Source organism: Lichenostomus cassidix, chromosome Z (genome assembly GCF_008360975.1).
Source record: "Lichenostomus cassidix isolate B80296 chromosome Z, HeHo_3.0, whole genome shotgun sequence".
Taxonomy (NCBI): domain Eukaryota; kingdom Metazoa; phylum Chordata; class Aves; order Passeriformes; family Meliphagidae; genus Lichenostomus; species Lichenostomus cassidix.
The window spans coordinates 35,159,689-35,179,652 of NC_139511.1; the positions used below are offsets into that span (position 1 = coordinate 35,159,689).

General features: G+C 34.7%; 1 protein-coding gene across 1 annotated transcript in view; it reads left to right on the forward strand.

Moving 5' to 3' along the window:
• CNTNAP4 (contactin associated protein family member 4) overlaps positions 1-19,964 on the forward strand; it is a 204,814-nt gene that overhangs the window by 57,349 nt on the left and 127,501 nt on the right. The window contains exon 3 of the mRNA XM_085042316.1: positions 16,684-16,877. Coding sequence (XP_084898442.1) covers positions 16,684-16,877 — 194 coding nt within the window. The remainder of the gene's footprint in view (positions 1-16,683; positions 16,878-19,964) is intronic.

The following is a 19,964-nucleotide window of genomic DNA, read 5'->3' on the forward strand; positions in this document are numbered from 1 at the left end:
ACCAATAAGCCTTTGACTTCTCATTGAATGAACAGCAAACAGTATCTTACTAACTTCATCCATGTCAAAAAGTTGCCTGCTGACAATATCCTCCATTTCTGCAACATTTGATTTTTTTTCCTTCATCTCATTGCCTTCATACTTATGAGGGAAAAAAATGAAAAAACCCCAAAAAAACCAAAAACCAAACCAACAGTCAGAGAATATTTTCTTTCCAAGATCACAATTTATTCTTTTTGAATGTCATTCACCACCATTCTCTTTTCAGCCTTCTTAAACACTTTCTTCATGTATTCACACATTCGGTATTCATGATGAATCTGGTTCAGTTATTTTAAACCACTATAAATGAAATCCAGTTAAAGTCACAACATTCTTTGTACCAATATATACTTCTCATCTTTGATCAAATTCTTGTCTTCCTGTATTGAATGTTCTGGCTTCTCATCATCTAAAGACAGCAAATGGAAATGAAGTACAAAATAAATTTCCTCATTTCAGTTCTGGTACCTGCTGTTAGCCCATAAATCTCAACAGCACCAGTACTTCAGAGTAGACCTTTCAGAGTTCATAAGCTAATAATATCTTAATCATTTGTTTGTGATTTATATATCAGCCAAATGTGGTGGTTGATAAGAAAAGGGGGGAAGAAAAAGCATATTCTTTGCACATACTCATCACCTAATAAAAAACGAAATCCTGATATGAATCTTAGAATTGCTAAAAACATTTCTCAGATAAGAAAAATACAAACAAAAAAAAAGAACTAGAAAAAGAGAGAAAATAATCCTGAAAAACTCAAGATTTCAGTCTAGTTATAAGTCTGACAAAATTTGAAATACCTGGAAATAATGGATAAGCTTAATAATAAACCATACTACCAAGATTTCCTGTAATGTAATTCTTCCTACATTTTTTACAGATCAGTGGACTTGAAATCCCGATCTATATATTTTCAATTTCATGTAACTTAATAAGAGAGGAAGAACATGTAGCTCTTGGCAAGCTACGATTGGGCAATCGACATTCAGAGCTGACATCCAGCTGTAAAAGGCTCCCATAATACGATCAGCTGAGGGCAGGTTTGTGATTGATTTGTGGCCCATTCCAAGCCTTTTTTTGTGTAGCATCCTGTGTGGTAACATACTTACCAGTGCTTAATTACCAAAGGAATAGGAGTTGAAAGTGGAATTTTAGCTATCAGATATCTTATTTCTCTGGTAGCTTACACAGTAGATTGTCAGATACTGAGTAGCAAAAATCCCAACAACCTAATATTTGTGGGGGTTTTCCATTGTTTTTTTTTCTTCTAGAGACTGTACTTTGATCTCAGAAATACCAATACTTTATTAGCTGAGAGTAGATAATTATTTTTGTAAGAATAAAATATCTTTGGAGGGATTATCACAAATTTGTATATTTGATTTAGCCATTTTAAAATTACACAAATTCATTCTATACTAGTGTAGTTTACAAAAGCATTCAATTTCATTTCCTCCCCTTCACCCTCAAGTATGTCTGTGATACAGTGTATATACTCTGTACCAGTACTGGGGAATAGAATACTCATGGTTGTTTTATTTTTGAAGTAGTTACATGTTAGTAGCTCCCCAAAATCCTCTCTACCTTCCAGTGGAGAAGCTCCTCCATGATACTTTAAAATGTAACACACATAAAAATTTTAGCTAGAAGAACTGTGGCAACCTGGTGACTGCCTGTAGTAGGTGGGAGATGAGAGGTGTGGATAAAATGTTTCTGATGACAAAACTGGGAGAGTTTATTACACTGCTTTCCAACAAATGCGTTTGTGAAAATTTTTACTTTTTTAATACCCTTTTTTAATCTAACATCTGCTGTATTACTATAGCATTCTGGTCTTGACTAGGAGAGCAGGTTTATTTCTCTTCAAAATTATCTTTTTTGCTGAAAACTCCAGTTAAATTTAATTATCAGAATGAAGATCATGTTGATCTTCCTATCCAAATTTTATGTGCTATATCTGCATTCTTTTTCATTTGTTGGCATATTTTTTGAAGTGTCATAGGCTTTTTGTGAGGTTTTGGCTTCTATTTTAGTCTTTTCTTTAGATATGAAACCTGTTTAGCCTTGGTAGGCAGAATATAACCTTTTCAACAAACTGCAGTATTTGACAGTTTCTACACTCAGTCAACATTATTATTATTGCACAACTATAAAACTAACATTCTGGCAAAAGCAATTGGAAATGATTTCCTGTTGTTTAGCTTGTGATTTTGTTATAGCCCAATAAAAAAAGTGGCTGGTAACACAATAAAGATTATTTCTTTCTACAGTGGCAACCCAAAAAATTCAAATATTAATGAATAATTAATTAACTATTCACCTTTATTTATTAACACTGTCACTATCATCTGCTTATTTATTACCAAAGATCAATATTCTCTAAATTTTCAATGTGAAGAAATCGTTACTGTACAATATCTACGTTTCCTTGCTTAAGTAGACAAAATTTCCTCGTAAGGACCAAAACCTGAAAAACCAAGAAAATAAAATATTATCATGTGGGCAAAAGTGTAATATACATAACATCTCAGTTAGAAGTTTAAAACTCTAAATCCCCATCTCTTAGAGGCAGAGAGTGAGTTTTTGTTCTTTGGACAGCTTTTAATCCATTTGGCTTCAATCCTTGACTAAATCTCTTCAGACTACCCAGGAGTAAATTGAAGTGAGTTCTTGAATTCATAAATCCATTTGCAATCCAGTTAGTATTGTACATTTTAGCCACCTTAAATTGCTACATCAAATCAGTAATATGATTTTAGAATTTAAGGGACCTTAAGGGCTCTGTGTGTGTATATGTGTATATGATTTTCTGATGGATACTGTCAGCTTCTCTTCTTATAGAATATGTATATACACATATATATATGGTGGGTATATGTATAACATATGTCTGTATATAATGTGTATACTTACATACATCTGTATTGTTTATCATCATAATCTACTTCTAAAAATCTTTTAAATATAGGGAGCCAAAACTTCAGCTAAATGCAGTCTACAGTTCCAATGTACATTACACATGAAAAAAAAGAGCAGAGAGAATAGTATGATTGAATATCTATCAGGCAAATATTGGATACCCTATACCCAGGATAATGTCTCAGGATATGGAGTTAGTTAAGCTGGTATATGAGCATTTTATTGTGGTGATTAAAGATCAGCACCACAATAATAATGCTGCTAGACCTTAGCTTGCTGTTGGTAATAAATAATGGCATAAATAAAGATTTAAATGAAGGACTAATATTGTCTGGTCACATTCTATTAATATCTATATTTTTGTGTTTTATTTTGTCCTAAAAGAGTTTTAATTATTAATTAACATTTTATTGAACTCTATTTCAAGAAGTTGAAAATAATTGGCAAATAAGTGATTTTCTACCTAAAAATACAGTAAGTTAATTAATAATTGCTGACATCAGAAAACTTGTAGTTCATCAAGCTCATGCTTAAGAAGTTTCAGTTCACAAAATGAATTCTTAAGGGCATTAATAAATTGCACTGGATTTCATTAATTTGCATTTTGACTGTTACATAAATTTTCTGCAATATTTTAAGTAATATAGTACTTATGAAGAAAAAAATAAAGTTGGATCATGATAGTCTGCAGAAGTTGCACTGTTGAATCCATCGAGGTTTTTAACAGTAATACTACTGTTCTGAAAGCATAGAAACTTTTCTATTCAACCACATTTATGATTTATTTATTACATATATTATGTAGTCTGACTCCAGTAGCTCTGTTGTCCATGATGGCTGTCATTGAAAGTAAGAAGCTGTGATACTCTGAGAAGATGGGATCTGAATATGCATAAATACCAGTTTTTATTCTGAGAAAATCTTTTAAGTTAAATATAGTTTTATAAATAATACAGCTTAGTTGTACATTAGTTATACACCAGTTGTTTTAAAACTGATGCAAATATAAAATCCCTGAATTTGTCATTTGGCTGTTGAGGTTGGCTGATTTATTTTCATAAACATTATAGTGTTATTTTTGAAAATCACAAATGGCGACTAATGTCATTATAATACTCTGAAAAAAAAAATCCTGAATGCTGAAAAACGAATCTTTTTCCAGTGACAAAACTTAAGTGAATGGAACTGCAGTTTTCTTCATTGTTAGGCACCTCAATTGATAAATGCTCTCCTCCAATATTGTATGAAACAATAATCAAGCTCTGTTATTCATAGCTGTACCAAATAGAACTTAAACATTTAACCTAAAAAGATGTTGTCTTCTGATAATCAAGCCAGATGTGATTATATCTGTTGATCACGAAATCTCATTAGGCAGGCTCAATTCGATTTTCCCTATTTTTTTTTTCTAGTCACCATTATCATACTTTCAGGCTTTATGCTAACAAAACTGAGTCAGAAGTAAATGCTATTCAAAATGTTGAAACCTCTAATGTCAAATGTTCATACCTCTTCTCATTTGTAAGTGTTTATTTCCAAATTATGTGGTGATACAATAACATCATAATCCATGACTTCTGGAAAACACAGATATTACACAAATACACAAAACACCAGAAATTGACTTGGATTTGAAGGGAAGGGGTGCACCTCTTTTTTTTAGTCCTTTTTTATAAGAATAGGAATCTTAAACCTTGGAAGGTAAATGATTGGCCAAATCACGACATTGTGAAAGCTCCATAATAAATATCAACATTTCAACATTCAGGCCAATATCAAAAATATTATTGGAAACTAAATTCAGGACCTAGGGAGACATATACTAACTTCCCAGGTGAGGATTTGGCATAGTGTGTCATGTATAGATACAGATTAATAAAGTGCTGAGTGTCATGTGACATATATTTACATAAGTGAACAGAATGCTGGGAGTCATGACTAGAATATCAAATTGGGGAAGTACTGTGTATGTAGAGGATATTGCATGGACCAGTTTCACCTCATCCTTTTACGTTCTTGTCAAGTCACATCACTCACAAATGTACAGAAGTGGAACTACACATGTACATTCATATTGTGACACTAATACCTTATACAAAGTCAAAATGTAATCAGACTAGAATATTCACATTCTTCTACACATGTGCACAAACAGACTTTAAGGACCAGAAGGCTGGCTCTGCACTTGTTTTCTTAAAAAATCATGTTCCCATTGTATATGTCAGATATACTTGCAGATCCATAACCAGACAGAGTTGTCCATTATCTCTCTGGTGCTAGCTATGTAATTTACACCCACAATAAGGGAAATAAAATAGAGCTTTTCTGTTTTAAATATGCTTGGAAACTGCAGTATCAATGTTTTACCTGTTTGCTTTGCTGTACTGAAGGCATCATGTATGCAGCAACAGGTGTAAAAGTTGAAAGAATTAGCATTTTGAAGGCTAAAATAGAATTTCCAGAAGTACCAGCACCAGAAAGTGAATTATTGAGGCTTGAGATTAAAGTAGTGATAAAAGTGACAGGCACAAACATGTTCAAAGGTACTGTCCTGCGCATTTTGTTGTAAAGTATACAAACACATCACTCTGCTAAGTAAAACTGGAAATGATACATCTAGTTTTATATTAGAACTGGGTGATAAATATCAGGGGATTTAAGATTTAGTTTGATAGTATTTTTGAACTTGTCGCTGATCTTTTCGCAGTTCACTGATACTGCTGTTCACTACTCTTAAAAGAAGTACACAAATCCTCAAGGAAAATGCAATATTATCTAAAATACTCATGTACCAGGAGTTTTTTTTTGCAGTAGGAAAAAAGAGAAAGAAGTTATTCCATACCTATGTCAATCTGTTCCTGATAAATGTCAGTATTTCCTATTAAAATGCCAGTGGTGGATTTCTATTTGTGTAGACAGGAACACAAATCATAAATTAATGTTTAGATTAGAGAAATACAGTCTAGGTAAACATATTTGTATGTTTTGGTGTAATTCACATTACTGAAGATTGCGACTGTTATTGGGAAATTTAATTTAATTACCCTAGAAAACATTATCAGAATTCTGTCATAATGGCAAATATTTAAAATATTAACAGTTTTCTTGTGTCACATATACTAAGGCCAATTGATCAGTGCAAAATATTTTAAGCTTGCTTTCATTTTCTTACAATTCTGTGGCCATAGTCAGTAAAATATTGGGATGGCATACTAGCTTGAAATGAACAGCAGTAGATGCTAGGTTTAATTTGGTTTCCAATTTTGGATTTGCCTGGTTGTTTCACACTGGAATGAATGAAAGCAAAAAAACCAAGAAAGAAAGGAGAATACTGAAATGCCTACAAGTGAATTAATTGCAGAACTTCAACTGTGAAAAGTCTTTCTCAATAGAAAAATATTTTTGGCCATGAAAACTATGGCTAGTTATCACTGCTAACTTTAAATTGCAAGACAGGAGTGTAACATGTTGGTCAAGACCACAGAGTGAGGAAAACAAGTATAGGTGACTCAGGGAAAGCAGCTGCTATGTAAAGAACATATAAAAATTTATTAGCCTGAAAGAAGTATCAAACTGTGATGAGCAGCGTATTTGAGTTAGCCATAGTTTTTTTTTTTTCCTTTTATTATACCAAATATTTATAAAATAAATATATCTTCTCCATTTCAATTCCAGTTAGTTTATATGTCCTGACATAATGCTTTATGTACAAGTATAAATTACATCAGTACAGAAATTTAAATGAGAATGCTTCTTAGACTTAGTGGTGTAGAGAAAGATTGTGGCAATGAAATCTCTATATTTTTGTTTTCCCTGTGAAATTTTCTGTGCATCATCTATGAACAAAATAAGGTCCTCTGGTAAAATTTACAGTGATAACATGTAAGTGATCATCCCTTCACTGATGGAGAAAAAGAGAGAGAAGGTTAAATATTGAAAGTAGTGAACCAAACTTCACACAGAGCAGGATTTACTAATGCAGCATCCTAAACCTGAATATGACCAGAGACTAGAGATGGAAAAGAGAACAGCACTATTGCAAGAATACATTGTCCTAAGGACACAATCTCTGAGATCAAATCCTGTTTTACTTTCAATCTTGGATTACTGTCAGAATATGTGCCAAAAAGAGGTGCAGCTGCTATGTGAAATTCCTATTCCATAGTAAGAGAGATTGTTTGAGTGGATGGTAATAGCCAAGAAAGACGTAAATCTTGCAATGGACTGGCACATTTCCAAAACACTTTTTCCTAAGAAATATTGTGAGAAACAAGAGCTTTTCTTCAGCGCAAATCTCTTGGAATGACATTTTTTTAATAACTGATTCTTGCCGAAAGAAGAAGAAACCACCCTTTTGGTACATTGCAGAAGTGGCTTAGAATGTCTCAGACTATATTGTACACAACTACAGCATCATTACCTACACGAAAGTTTGATACACAAACATGGGCTTTCCAATCACGCAAAAGATGTTGGCTAATGTAGGCTACTGGTTCATTGTAGTGTGTGCTATGATGGTGATGAAAATCTGAGCAAAAAGTAGTAGATATCATTGGTGTTTGAATTATTGCCAGTATGTTTTCCTCTTGATAAACTATGTTAGCTTATCAAACTATCTCCCTTGATATATTTACATAATGATTAATTGAGGAGAAATGTTTTCAGAGCCTTCTGAAGAAATGTAAAATGGGATTCACTGACTCACCGACTCACCTAAATTACTGTTAGTGCAGAATGGGGGTGAAATAAAGTTATCTACCTTCCTCTGTTTTAGTGATACAGAGTAGATCAAGCTTTGTCACTGTTAATACCATTTCCCAGTGCTTTTGTGTTGCACTGATTCAAATTAAAAATGCCTCTGAAACTTCTCTTGACATAGTAACTGCTACTTGTCACAAATTATTATTAAAACCTAATAGTCATTTTATAACACCTGTCACAATTTTGAAAGTTAAGTTCCTTAAATATTAAATATTCTGACAGTTTGAAAAATAAACTCAATTTCTCCTTCTCTTCTGAGATCATACATGTTTTCTTCATTGATATTCAGTTTCAGAATATCTTAAATAAGGTTAGACCTACCTACAAAATTAAACTTATTCTACATTTGAGGCCTCTCAAGTAGCTGCTACACCCACCTCTCCTAGAACGTTATGTCTGACTGAAGCATTTATATAGTTCTTTTTATGATCTGCCTGAAAAGCTGCTGAATTTTTTTAGTAGTTCTGATTTCCATTGACAGAGCTCTGCATGCCACCTGTGAAATACTCCTCAGAAAACATAACTTCCCTACATGAATAAGCCAAAACATACCTGTTATGTCTATACTTATTTCTGGAAATTACTCAGATAAATTAATCTCATTCTTCAGATATTAAGAGGCAAGACTTCTTCATTCATTTCTTGACAGCAAAAGTAGCTTATAGCTTTTGAATCAGATGCCATTCATGGGACTTTTCAGCCTTTATTCAAACAGTGCATCTCATGATATATTCCTGTGATTGAGTTGTTCTGATATCAGGCCCTCAAAAATGTGTCTCTTAGTTATTCTTTCACTGTATTTCCTGAAACCTAGCCAAGAGCTTCCCTAAAAATCCAGAAAATGATTGCTTATATGTTCAGAAAGAAGGGTTATTAATGAAGACATTCATTGTATAGTGCAACAAATTTGGTTTTGTAGTGATATGCAGAGATTAGTATTGTTTTCCAAAGAAAGGACATAATTCAGTAGATATCTTTGAAGGGGAAATCTTGGTTTTGATTCATTGAAATAGATTCAAGATTCCATTGTATTTCTGGGGTTTTTTTTGTTTTTTTTTAATTGAACTTAACCTATCTCTGTCAGTATGTTGCCTAGGAAGACAAGACCAGAAAACAGCTAAGAAGCTATACATAAAGTTGTATTATGTAAGAGCATTTCTTAGTTTTCATCAGTTCATCTTAATAGTTGGGATGGCTTCAGCTAATACTTGGTTTCCTAGATAAAACTTACATTATTTAAACCATATTAAAATAAAAGGAATATTATGAAGACATAGAATGATTTCCTATGAAACCCAGTTATGGAAGGATACTAAACCATGACACTGTCCTGAAGGACAACCATGGAGTCTTTTTATATGCTGTTGAAGTGATAGGTCACAACTATTTTTGGTCTCCCTCAAATCAGTAAAATGTCTCTTTCATGCAGAAAGTAACTACATACTCGCACTCTAAGGTTCCCCAACAATTCAAAGCCTCTTGTTTTAGTAATCTCTAAAGAGGTATTTCTCTGAAAGCATTACATCCTCCTAACTTGAAATCTTAAAATAAGGAGAGGAGACTGCAGAGATGAAAACGCCAGTTGTTTAGAACATGGTGCTAATAACACCAAGGATGCAGGTTTGATCCCTTTATGGAACATTCACTTAAGATGTGGACTCCATGATCCTTGTGAGTGTCTTCCAGTTTGAAATATTCTGTGATTCTGTTTCCAAGGTTGTACAGTTTGAGACCAGTTAGACATGAGTCTTTCTTCAGGCAATGACAACCCTTTTTGAAGAGCTGAGCTTTGCTGCATTGAATGGTCTTTCAATTTTTTAGGTGTTAAGATTGGTTGTTTTGTATGATAGTTCTAAATATAGATAATATGTGAGTATGAGAAAATCTTTTTAGTCCTGAAAATAATCTCATAGGAAACAGAAGGATTTTGCTTGGATCAAATCAGACAGAATGGAAGCTTCACATAAAGCTTGCCAGGGAGACTTTCTTGGGGAGTCACAAAATTCAGAAAGAAACCCTTTGCTTTGTAAACTCCTTTTCAGAGAACAGTCTAGGTGTGGCAGGATCCAATCCTAGTTCCAGACTTAGTCCACAGTTTACATCTAATGCATGACGTAGGTGTAATTCAACCTTTACGTAACTTTCTCCAGCAGGATTAAGGACAGCAAACCAAACCTACTTATATGAATAAAGTACATTATTTGTTGAAATTTGTGATTATAATGATTAGACTAAAATACTTTAATCAGAATTACTTCCTGCACAACAGTGCATTTTTTTAAGCAATATTGAAGAAATTATATTAAAGCTAGCAAAACAATTATTAACAGGAGACTTTTGCTACTCAATCATACCAATGACCATGGGCAACTCTTCCATTCAGCTTCAAGGAGTAATCCTGGGGGGGTGTCCCCACTCAAGGGAGGAATACTCCCATGCACTCCTAGAAGGAGCATGTTACAAGTCCCTTGTCGCTGTTGTGCCGCTAGCAGAGAAAGGCCCGAGTTCTCAGTGTAGCAAGAAAGAGGAAGTTTATTATTTTGATTTCAATATATATAGACTTTTCAGAGGTCTCCCAGATTGGTCAGCCAGAAACCTCCCCCTAGGCCTGATTGGCCAGGCCTGAACTGTCCAAATCTCAAGACACTGTTTAAAAAACATCCAAACTTTATCTTTGTTTATAAAACACAACGGAATGTTCTCACGAGAAAGACCTGTGCTAGCCACAGTCCCTGTTGTAAAAGTGGGACTGGGCTTTCAGAGCATAAAGTCATTGACTGTCAGGCATATATTTCTAGGCCAGCTGTGTCAGCTCAGCAGCCTTTACCTCAGCTTAAAATCAACTACACTATTATCATTTGCTGGTTCCTTTATCAGGATCTTTGTTTGCCACATCCTCACTGATGTGAGTTTCTGTAGTGAAATGTTGCTCTTCACATGCTCAGAATATTTAGCTTTGGGATTGATGAGTCAGGCTGGTCTCAGCATTCTTTAACAGCAAAAAAAGTGTAACCCCTCCTCTCCATCTATAATTGATTACTTTTGCAAATGTGATAAGGTTCAAACTGTTTTATCCCCACTTTGGCAGAGCATCCTGCTACAGATCAAAGGCAAAAGATGAACAGCTATCAAAAATGTTGTTGAAAATTACTATGCAGGAATTTTATATATGAAGCAGTGACTATGGAACTGGGTTCTGATCTAGCTGTCCCACTCAGCCTCCTCCAATCCATGTTAAAAAATGATTTTCTGTCCAGTATTTTTTATTCACAGCTCAAGGTCCCTCATCTCTTCTCAGGTTTACTTGCCATGGTTTATCCCTGGTTTCAAATTTTGAGGCTTATGTCCATGTCTTATATCACTGAAATATGTCTCAGAACAGTATTACTGTGATAGCTTTTGCATGGCCGTTCTGAAAAATGGGCCAAGTTGTGATTTATACTCTTTGACATCTTTGGCTATTTAGGTCTTTCTTGATAATTACTTTTCTTGCACTTTGCTGGTCTATAAATGGGAATTTCTAATTGTAAGTGCTCTATTTCTTGAATTGCCTCATTCAAACACAGAGAATTGAATGTAAAAGACAAGGGTTTTATCACAACACTACTGTTATTCTAGATACTTTTCTAAGGGGCCAAGAGGGTTGTCACCTGATAGCAATGCATCAACGCCATTTGCCAGATCATTGCCCCCCACCTCCATTATCTGTCAATAAACTTAAAGAACAAAACCCTTGCACTGTTTATCTAAGTATAAGACTACAGTTTTGTAATTCTCAGTTTGTGAAAGAGGATACCTTTCAGCTTAAGAAATGAAGTAGTGTCATATTTCTATATTTTAGGGGTATTAAATGCTGTAAAACATTTCATTTGATTTTTTAAAACCTTAGAAAACTTAGTTGTCAATTACTTGCATGCAAAAAAATCTGCTTTGTAATAAGTGCAGGCAAATTCATCCCTGGTGCAACTTTATTGACTTGAAATTAAAATCAGCTTCTGTTAAATGATCCATATGGGAAATACACAGTTTGATTAATCAGAGAAAAACATCCTTTCTGATGTGTGTTAGTTTTAAACTGAGCTTTTGCTAATATACACTGCTTGCAATTATTGCAATTAAATATGCAAAAAATTGACTGAATTTGAAAGTGGTATAAATGCTGGTCTTGGCTGAATGGTATGTATGTGAAAAAGCAGATGTCAAGGCATGTATGAAGGTGAACTGTTTTGCGGTTTTCATAACAACAGAGGCAATGGTAATATTAGACCAGGATAAGCAAAAAGTGGTGTGCTGTTCCTGCAAAGGGGAAATCTTTAAAATCAGTTTCTATTCCATATAGCTCAGAGTTTTAAAATGAGGCAAAAGTAGCCTGGCAGCCTGATAACTGCAGAAAGCAAGGTTGAAAAGCTTAAACATCACCTAATAAATTTTCTGCCAGCAGAGTTAAAAGTTTTAAAGCTGATATTGCACTCCAAGTCCACTGATGCAATTCTCAGGTATTTCCACTCTGGATTTGAATTTTTTGACCTTCTTCTCAGTCATTTCTAGTTTTGCTGTCTTGCAGCTATTCGCTACATCTGCTGATTGTTTTTCTATTTTCAGTGTTAGTGATAACGATATTGTCAACCCAGTGAAGCTAAGGAATTATGAAAATAACATGCTCTTTAAACATGTATTTTAAACATGTAAACATAAACGTGCTCCTAGCAGACAAGGACCAGGATAATGAAATAATACCCATTCAGTGTTGTGATTTGTTTATATTGGTATTCATGGGAGAGGGCAGTGAATATTTAACCTCCAGAAACAAGGAAAATAATAAAATAGAATTTAAACTACATGTGAAGGGCATAAAAATGGAAGTCTAGAAATACAGGCTATCTGAAGGAAAGCAAGTCTCCTCCTAGAAGTTTAGTGCATAAATCCAGGATGGATTACAGGCTGAAATCTTGTTTATAGCTTGGCAGTTGAAGTGACTAAGAAATTGCTAACTCAACTAACGGCATTTCCTTGTATAACTGCCAGAGAAGTACATTGTGCATTGCTTGGGGTGAATGTGTGAGGAAAGCCCAACATATTTCACTTAACTGACTTGAAAATAAATGTTAAGATGTTGTAGAAACAGAAATCAAGAATAATGGAATGTTGTAGTCAAAATTTGAAGTATGAAAGATGCATGATTGCTTAGATTTTATATCTAGAACAAATTAATAAATTTTAATGCATTAAAAATATTGAAGCTTAGGGAATTTTTCTATAATTTAACAATCAATTCATTGTGAATATCACATAAAATGAAGGAGACTGTTTATCAATTAATATGTACAAATGGCTGATGTAACCTCTAAGTTTTCATTTAATTGCTGCTAGGCTGAATGAACTAAGCCTCCCAGTAACCACAGATCCTCCATTTACTTATGAACAATCAAGTAAATCTGGCCAGTTGTCACTGAAATGGAGTTGAAAGACAGAGGTTCATGAATTAAGAAAAGGAATTAGTATTTCAGAAAAAGTATGAGGTTGCTTAATGTGTTCAGTTAAATGAATGTACTTTCAAAAATTATACCACATATGTACAAACATTTTACAAACACTGGTATTTAGAAAAATATGATAGGATTAATAAACCAAATGAAAAAATTTTATGGATTGTGTCTGCAACTTCAAGTCAGTGTATTGTTCATAAAAAGGAACTGTGTAATGCTTGGGGCTTTTACAGAAGTAAAACATTAAACTTTCATGCTTGGGCAGCTTGATTGTAGTCTTTTGGTGGATTGCATACAAATAATCTCAATATTGGCAAGAGACAGTGGAAAATAAAAAGGGTTAAGCACCTCCTGAGATAAAGTTCAAAAAAAGAACTCTAGATACAGCTTGTCTCCCTTCTGAAAATTATTCTTCTGATTTGCTGTAGGTTCACAACAAAAGATGCTTCATCAATCACTGTTAGAACATATATTCAGACATGACTGAAGAAAACATATGCTTTACACAAAAGACACTAAAAAAAGAGAGAAATAAGATGAAGACTTCACAGTCAATAATTCAGGAAGTTTAGAGATGACAAAATTATGTTCCTGTAAATCTTACTCTATCCCTGTGTCTTCATAAATTTTGCCACAGTCTTCTTTAACATACATGATATCTTCATCCCTGCGAGAGTCCTTTCAGGGCCTCTCCAGATCTTTCCAGAAACATCCACACCATACAGCATGAAATCTGGCAAACAAGACCCTTTTGACATCTGTTATGGAGCCAACTTCTGAGCATCACCAAGCCCAGATGTATGCTACAACCAAAAGCAACTATAATTTGGTACACTCATTAATCTTGCTGCAAGGACAGGACACTCTCTAAGGAGTGCTGGATGAGAAGCTGACATGCTCTACTAGTGTTTCCTGAAGGACTGGGCAAATATTTCATATGTGTGATGCTTCAGGTGGCAGTCAGATGCTGGGAGAACAACTGGCTGCTGGACAGTCAGAGAGGAGAGCTCGTGAAGAGCCTTTGACAGATGAAAGCATCGTATAAACCAGTGTTGTGGTGCTTCAGGAAACATGTTGCAGCTTCTGCCTTGTGGTCCAGGCTGTGGCTTCATACAAGCCATTGGAGACATCATGCTGCTCCTGGTCAGTGGTTATTCTTTGTGGATCTTAGGTTGCATTGGTCAGTACAGGGCTGATGGATGACTTCTGGGACTTCATCTTTGCTGCAATCCCTCAAATAAAAAAGCCCTGACATTAGGACAGTATGTATCTGTGTCTCTTCCTCTTCTTTCCAAAAGATGTAGTGCAGCATGATGAAGGAATGTAGACTACCTGGTAGCATGCCTTGCAAAGTCTTCCGGGAAATGTGGTTCTAAAGACAAGAGTACTTACCTCATGTTGGCAGCAAGTAGTACTTGCTTTTCAAGTAATAAATGCTTTTCAGGCATTTTTTGTTAACATCCTTCTAACTTCCATCACTTCATTCTGAATCAAGTTCTGCAGCCACCAAGTGAAGATGTTTTTTCACAGAAGGGATTTACAAATTATGTAGTCAGCACAGTCTGCCAGACTATTCCTGTTGACTACAATACCATTGCACCTTTCAAGTGAAAAGTTCAAAAATGCCACCAAACTTAGCACAGTGACACTTTATTCTAAGAAGGCTTTGGACACCACAGTGCTGCAGGTTGTTGCTGTGTCTGTGTTGGTGCATAAACTGAGGATTTGGTAGTTGACAGTTAAGTCTCATGTGGTATGTGTCACAGGTAGAGTATATGATGTGAATGTGGACCACTTTGCTTCTGGGTGTGAGGACCCTTGTTTAACATACCATCCTGTCTGTTCACAAAGTTTTCTTGTTTGATGCCACCACACTGTTTTGCACAGCCACTAAAAGATAAAATTATATTGTTGTAAGGTAAGGCTTTGTAATCTGCATGAGAGTGATTGAGATGCAGCTACTGAAATCACATATTTACATAGTAATCTAAGTCTTGATTTAGATAATATGGAATGAAATATGCACAGTATTTAAGTCCATAGTTTTGACTCCATTGCATTTTAATTAGCTCATAAATGTGTGGTCAAAGGAATGGTTACATACATAGAACTTATGCTGTTCTCTCAGTTCTTTTTACTTTGCTCTGTAGAGTGGACCTCACTTTTTGTGATTTTTAAATACATATATAATTTCCCATAATTCTATATTTCAGTGACAGTTCTACATCCCTAAGCAAAATTTCTTTTTTCTTTTTCTTTTCTAGACAAGGTAATGTTAAGAACTTGACTCATGACTCCAAACAGAATTAAGCAACGTGTGGTATTTAGCTATGAATTTTTCAACATCTTGAAGCCTATACAAGCATAAAATTGGATTGCAGCTAACTGATTGTTGTGGGAACTAGATATATCTGTTCTGGTTCTGTGTGTACATGTACGCTTTAAGAACTTTTCACTGTGCCTCTTACGTTGTGTTTTTCGGCATTAGATCTAAATCTATCCTTAAATTATGGATAAAATTTAATTTTTTTCATACCATTCTCCAACGAAACTCACCAGATGCTGTGTCTGAATACTTGCACATTTTACAATATTGTTTCATAAACCAGTTTGTTTCCTTACAAGATTGTTTGATACCTACTCTTGACCTTTTCCACCCAGCTTTACAGGCAAGCTAGTAGCAGGATCTGAGTAAATAAAAACAAACAAATGAAGACAAAGGAGCACTGAATTTATATATCTTCCTTTTAATCTTTCAGATTACTTAAAATAGTGGAGGGGTGTAGCTTTATGTTTTGGGTGAATTTTTTTCTTTGCAGACAGTTGTGCCTGTGATTGAAACTTCACGTGTAGACCTCCTACTGTCTAACTGTTTTGCTTACAGATTTCTTGGTCATTTTAGAGGCATGTGCAAATTTGTCATCTAACTGTGTTTTATTGCTTCGTATGCAAATTTTTATATCCAGGCCTCATAGAACAGAATTGTGAAGAAGCATTGAGGTTAGACAGGACGTCTGGAGATCTAGTCTACATAAAATGAAATTGAGATGCATAAAATAAAAAGAAAAATTCAGATTTTTTTACTTGAAGAGTCTAATTGGTAAAAATTACTCTGTAAAATTTATTGCAGAATTTAGAGAGAAAGAAAAGGGTGTGAATCAATACACAACCATTTATAATAGTTATATTTGATTAAAACTATCTACTAAACTGTATAAATTTTCAGAATATTTGCTAAATAATACCAGGATAATTTTGGTGACGCTATATCTTGAATTAGAATCAGAAAGGAATAAATGGTTTGAGTTGGAAAGGACCTCAGATTATCATCTTGTTTGAAACCCCTGCCTTGGAGAAGGACATTTTTCATTAGATAGTGTTGCTCAAATGAACTAATTTGTTTTTGCATATACAAGTTTTGTATTTACTTACTTATTTTTAGGAATACATTTCACTGTTTTTCATTCTTTTTAAGGTGCTGGTGGCTGGTCTCCACTTGTGTCCAATAAATATCAATGGCTGCAGATTGATCTTGGTGAAAGAACTGAGATTACTGCTGTTGCTACTCAAGGTGGTTATGGGAGCTCAGACTGGGTAACAAGCTACCTTCTGATGTTCAGTGACAGCGGACGAAACTGGAAGCAGTATCGTCAAGAAGAAAGCATTTGGGTATGTTCTTTTCATAATGAGAAATAAGTTTCTGCAGAAGACTTAAAGGTGACTTGCTGTGCATTGTTGCAAATCTAAGCAAAGCTGTAGAATTTGAAGAACTGCACTGAAAGTGTTTACATAATTAAATATACAAAGCAATTTAGCTCTTGACAAGATGAAAGACAGTAAAAAGCAAATAAACATCAAAAATCTAGCCTTAGTAGTACTCCATTAAGACACAAGGAATTGTTCTGATGATAAAGAATGTACTACAAAATGTCTTTTGTCTTGCTGTGTATGGAAAACTTCTTTTCCCAAAAGTATTGATTCCAGTGTGTTAACTTGGCTTTTAGTTATAGTAAAACGACAAATCAAAACAAAACAAAGGAAAACGCTTGCTTTATTTTTTCTGGAATGTTTAATCTCACTGTAAGAATAAAATGAAACAACCAAAGAAATGAAAATCTTAACCAAGAAAATTCCAGTCTATTAAAAAAAAACCCAAAAAAACCCCAAACGACAAACTAAAGCAATATTTTAAAGTTTTTTAAAAATTAAGAAATATTTAAGTTTTTGTCATCAAACTCAGAGTCTAGTTTCTGATGCTCTAACCTGTTTATCTCTGACTAGCTTTGTAACCAAATAATGATAACTAATAAGACATTAATAAGATCATAACCTTCTTTTTACATGAATTTTAACAAGAGCAAAGGATACAATGCCAGACAGATGATGTCCAAAGTCTACATGAAAAAATTGATTATATGATTTTAGAAAAGGGTTGCATCTTTCCTTGAACCCAAATAATTGGCAGTTTGGACAAAAGGAAGAATACTGGAACTTGTGTTATATTATTTTATCCTATCAAGTGAATTCTGTTTGTCTGTCCATGCATAACGCTGATTAATTTCTACATTTTTCTAAGCCTTTGACTTCAGTTATTTCTTGCTGGAGTTAAACATTATGTTAAAATGTATTTCATTTTCTGCATTTTGATTTTGTTGACTTTTAATTCAAAATGTTCTTGTCACTCTTACTGTCAAAACCCATCTATAGTATAATGAGATTATGCAGTGTTTTACTTGCTTGCTTTTTGAATTTGCTGCATACTTCCGCTTCAGATTGTGTTTTCATAACAAAGAGGAATAAATGAGTTTCTAATCCATATGGCTGTGGGGAGTAAGAAAAGAAAATCAATCTTCCAAATGTTAAATGAACATAAGCTGCTACAATATTGTCTTTGCTCATCTTAAGATAGACTGATAAAACATATCTGAGAGGTAGGGCAGCTTGATCTCTTCTATGACGGCTCTTTTGAAATGTGATATTGGTATTGCAAACAGTGAAGAAGATCATTATTTCTTGAATATTGCCACCAATAAAATATAAAATGAAAGTTCTGAAAAATAGTTGAATGCTGATGCAGACATTGGATAAGGGGGTTGTTAGAGCTGTAGGAGGGAAAAAATGGAGCTTCAATTCCATCAAACTTAATAAAAAATGATTATTTTAATGATTGCAATGCAGATTGAAGGTATGGCTTGCAGGCAGTAATGCATAATTCAAGGATAGAAACCATCAAATTCGGGGACGGTCTATTGATCTTTTTTGTGTATCTTTATTTAGGAGTTTTGCTTCTAGGGGAATATATTTTCTCTTTTCTAAACTAATACACAGAAGTAGTCTCGGAGTGCAGCTCTTAAATCCCTATTTATTTTATAGATTTTCTCTTACTGTTATCTCTTTATGCTGTCTTCTTAAATGAAGTGCTCAAGTTCATTAAGGCAAGAATGTCCAACATTTTATTATATCTACTGTGTTACTGTGTTATTTCTATCCTATTTTTAATGGAGTCATTGTCCTGTTACAAGATTGCTTGCCAGAAGTACCTTTTGGGTTTTTTTACATACTACTCTATATTAGAATGATGGAAGATGTCCAGTTCCTAGGGCCCCCCTGTGTTGAAATCTTTACTAGATGTAAGGATTTTTACGGTGTAACCACTCTTTGTAGGCTTGAGTAGAAAAGATACTTCTCTTGTCTGCAAATTCTCTGCTTCCTACTTTTTTTCTTTTCAGAAGTTAGTTTTGAATTGTCGTTGTGTCCTTATGGCTTATCTTAAGGTTCTGAAACTGCTGTCACTGCGCAGCTGTAACAGTTTTTCATCCACTGAAAAATTTTTGTAACAACTGAGATGAAAGAGTACTATGTAGACATCTGCAAATGATCTAGTTATCAAAACTCTCTTAATAGACTGTGGAAAGCATAGTCTTTACTAAGGCTTCTTCCTCTGACCTTAGGTGTCTTTCTTAGTGTGTTGGTTTGATAACAAACCAGTGGGAGATCACAAGTCAAGATTGAAATTAAAAATAAGTGAAATAATACAAGGAAAAGCACTGACAAAGTCAGATACAACCTAACACCCTGTTAGGGTGGTAGTAGCAGTCCAACTGAAGTAGTCCAGTTGAAGTGGTGATCCTGTGAAGGTCTATTCTCCAGCTGAAGATCCAGTGGTAGCTCTCGTCCTCTGGGAACCCAGTAGACAGGGCTAGCTCAGGCAGTTCCAAGGCCAGGTTATATCCAGGTGGGAACACCTGGCTCCTCCCTCCTCGGCAGAGCATCTCACAATGGGATGAGATAAGTCCATGAGTCACACGGTGGGTCCCTGATGGCCCATTGCCTGTCATGCGGGGTGGGTCATTAGCAGCTGGTAACAGCTAACGGATGGCCCATTGCCTGTCATCCGGAGTGGGTGATAGCAGCTAATGGCCCACAGCTGGTGGTAATAGAATACTTAACTACATCAATATTGCAACCTAGGACACTTAGGTTGAAAGGAACCATGTACAACTATTTCACCTTACTATAAAACACTTCATTTCCTGTTGGTGTTGAATTTGCATGCAAAAATTCTGAAGTTAGGTGAGATTAGCTTCTCTCCCCTTCCCACTGCTAAATATTTCCACTTTCCTGTACATTGGGGATTGGTTTAGAAGAAATCACGGTGACTGTAGTCTTCACTCATGCAATATATTTTGGTCTCGGTGTCCTTGTCTTGTTGTTGTAGTGATGACCTAAATGCATGCTTTACTTGCTGTCTCATAA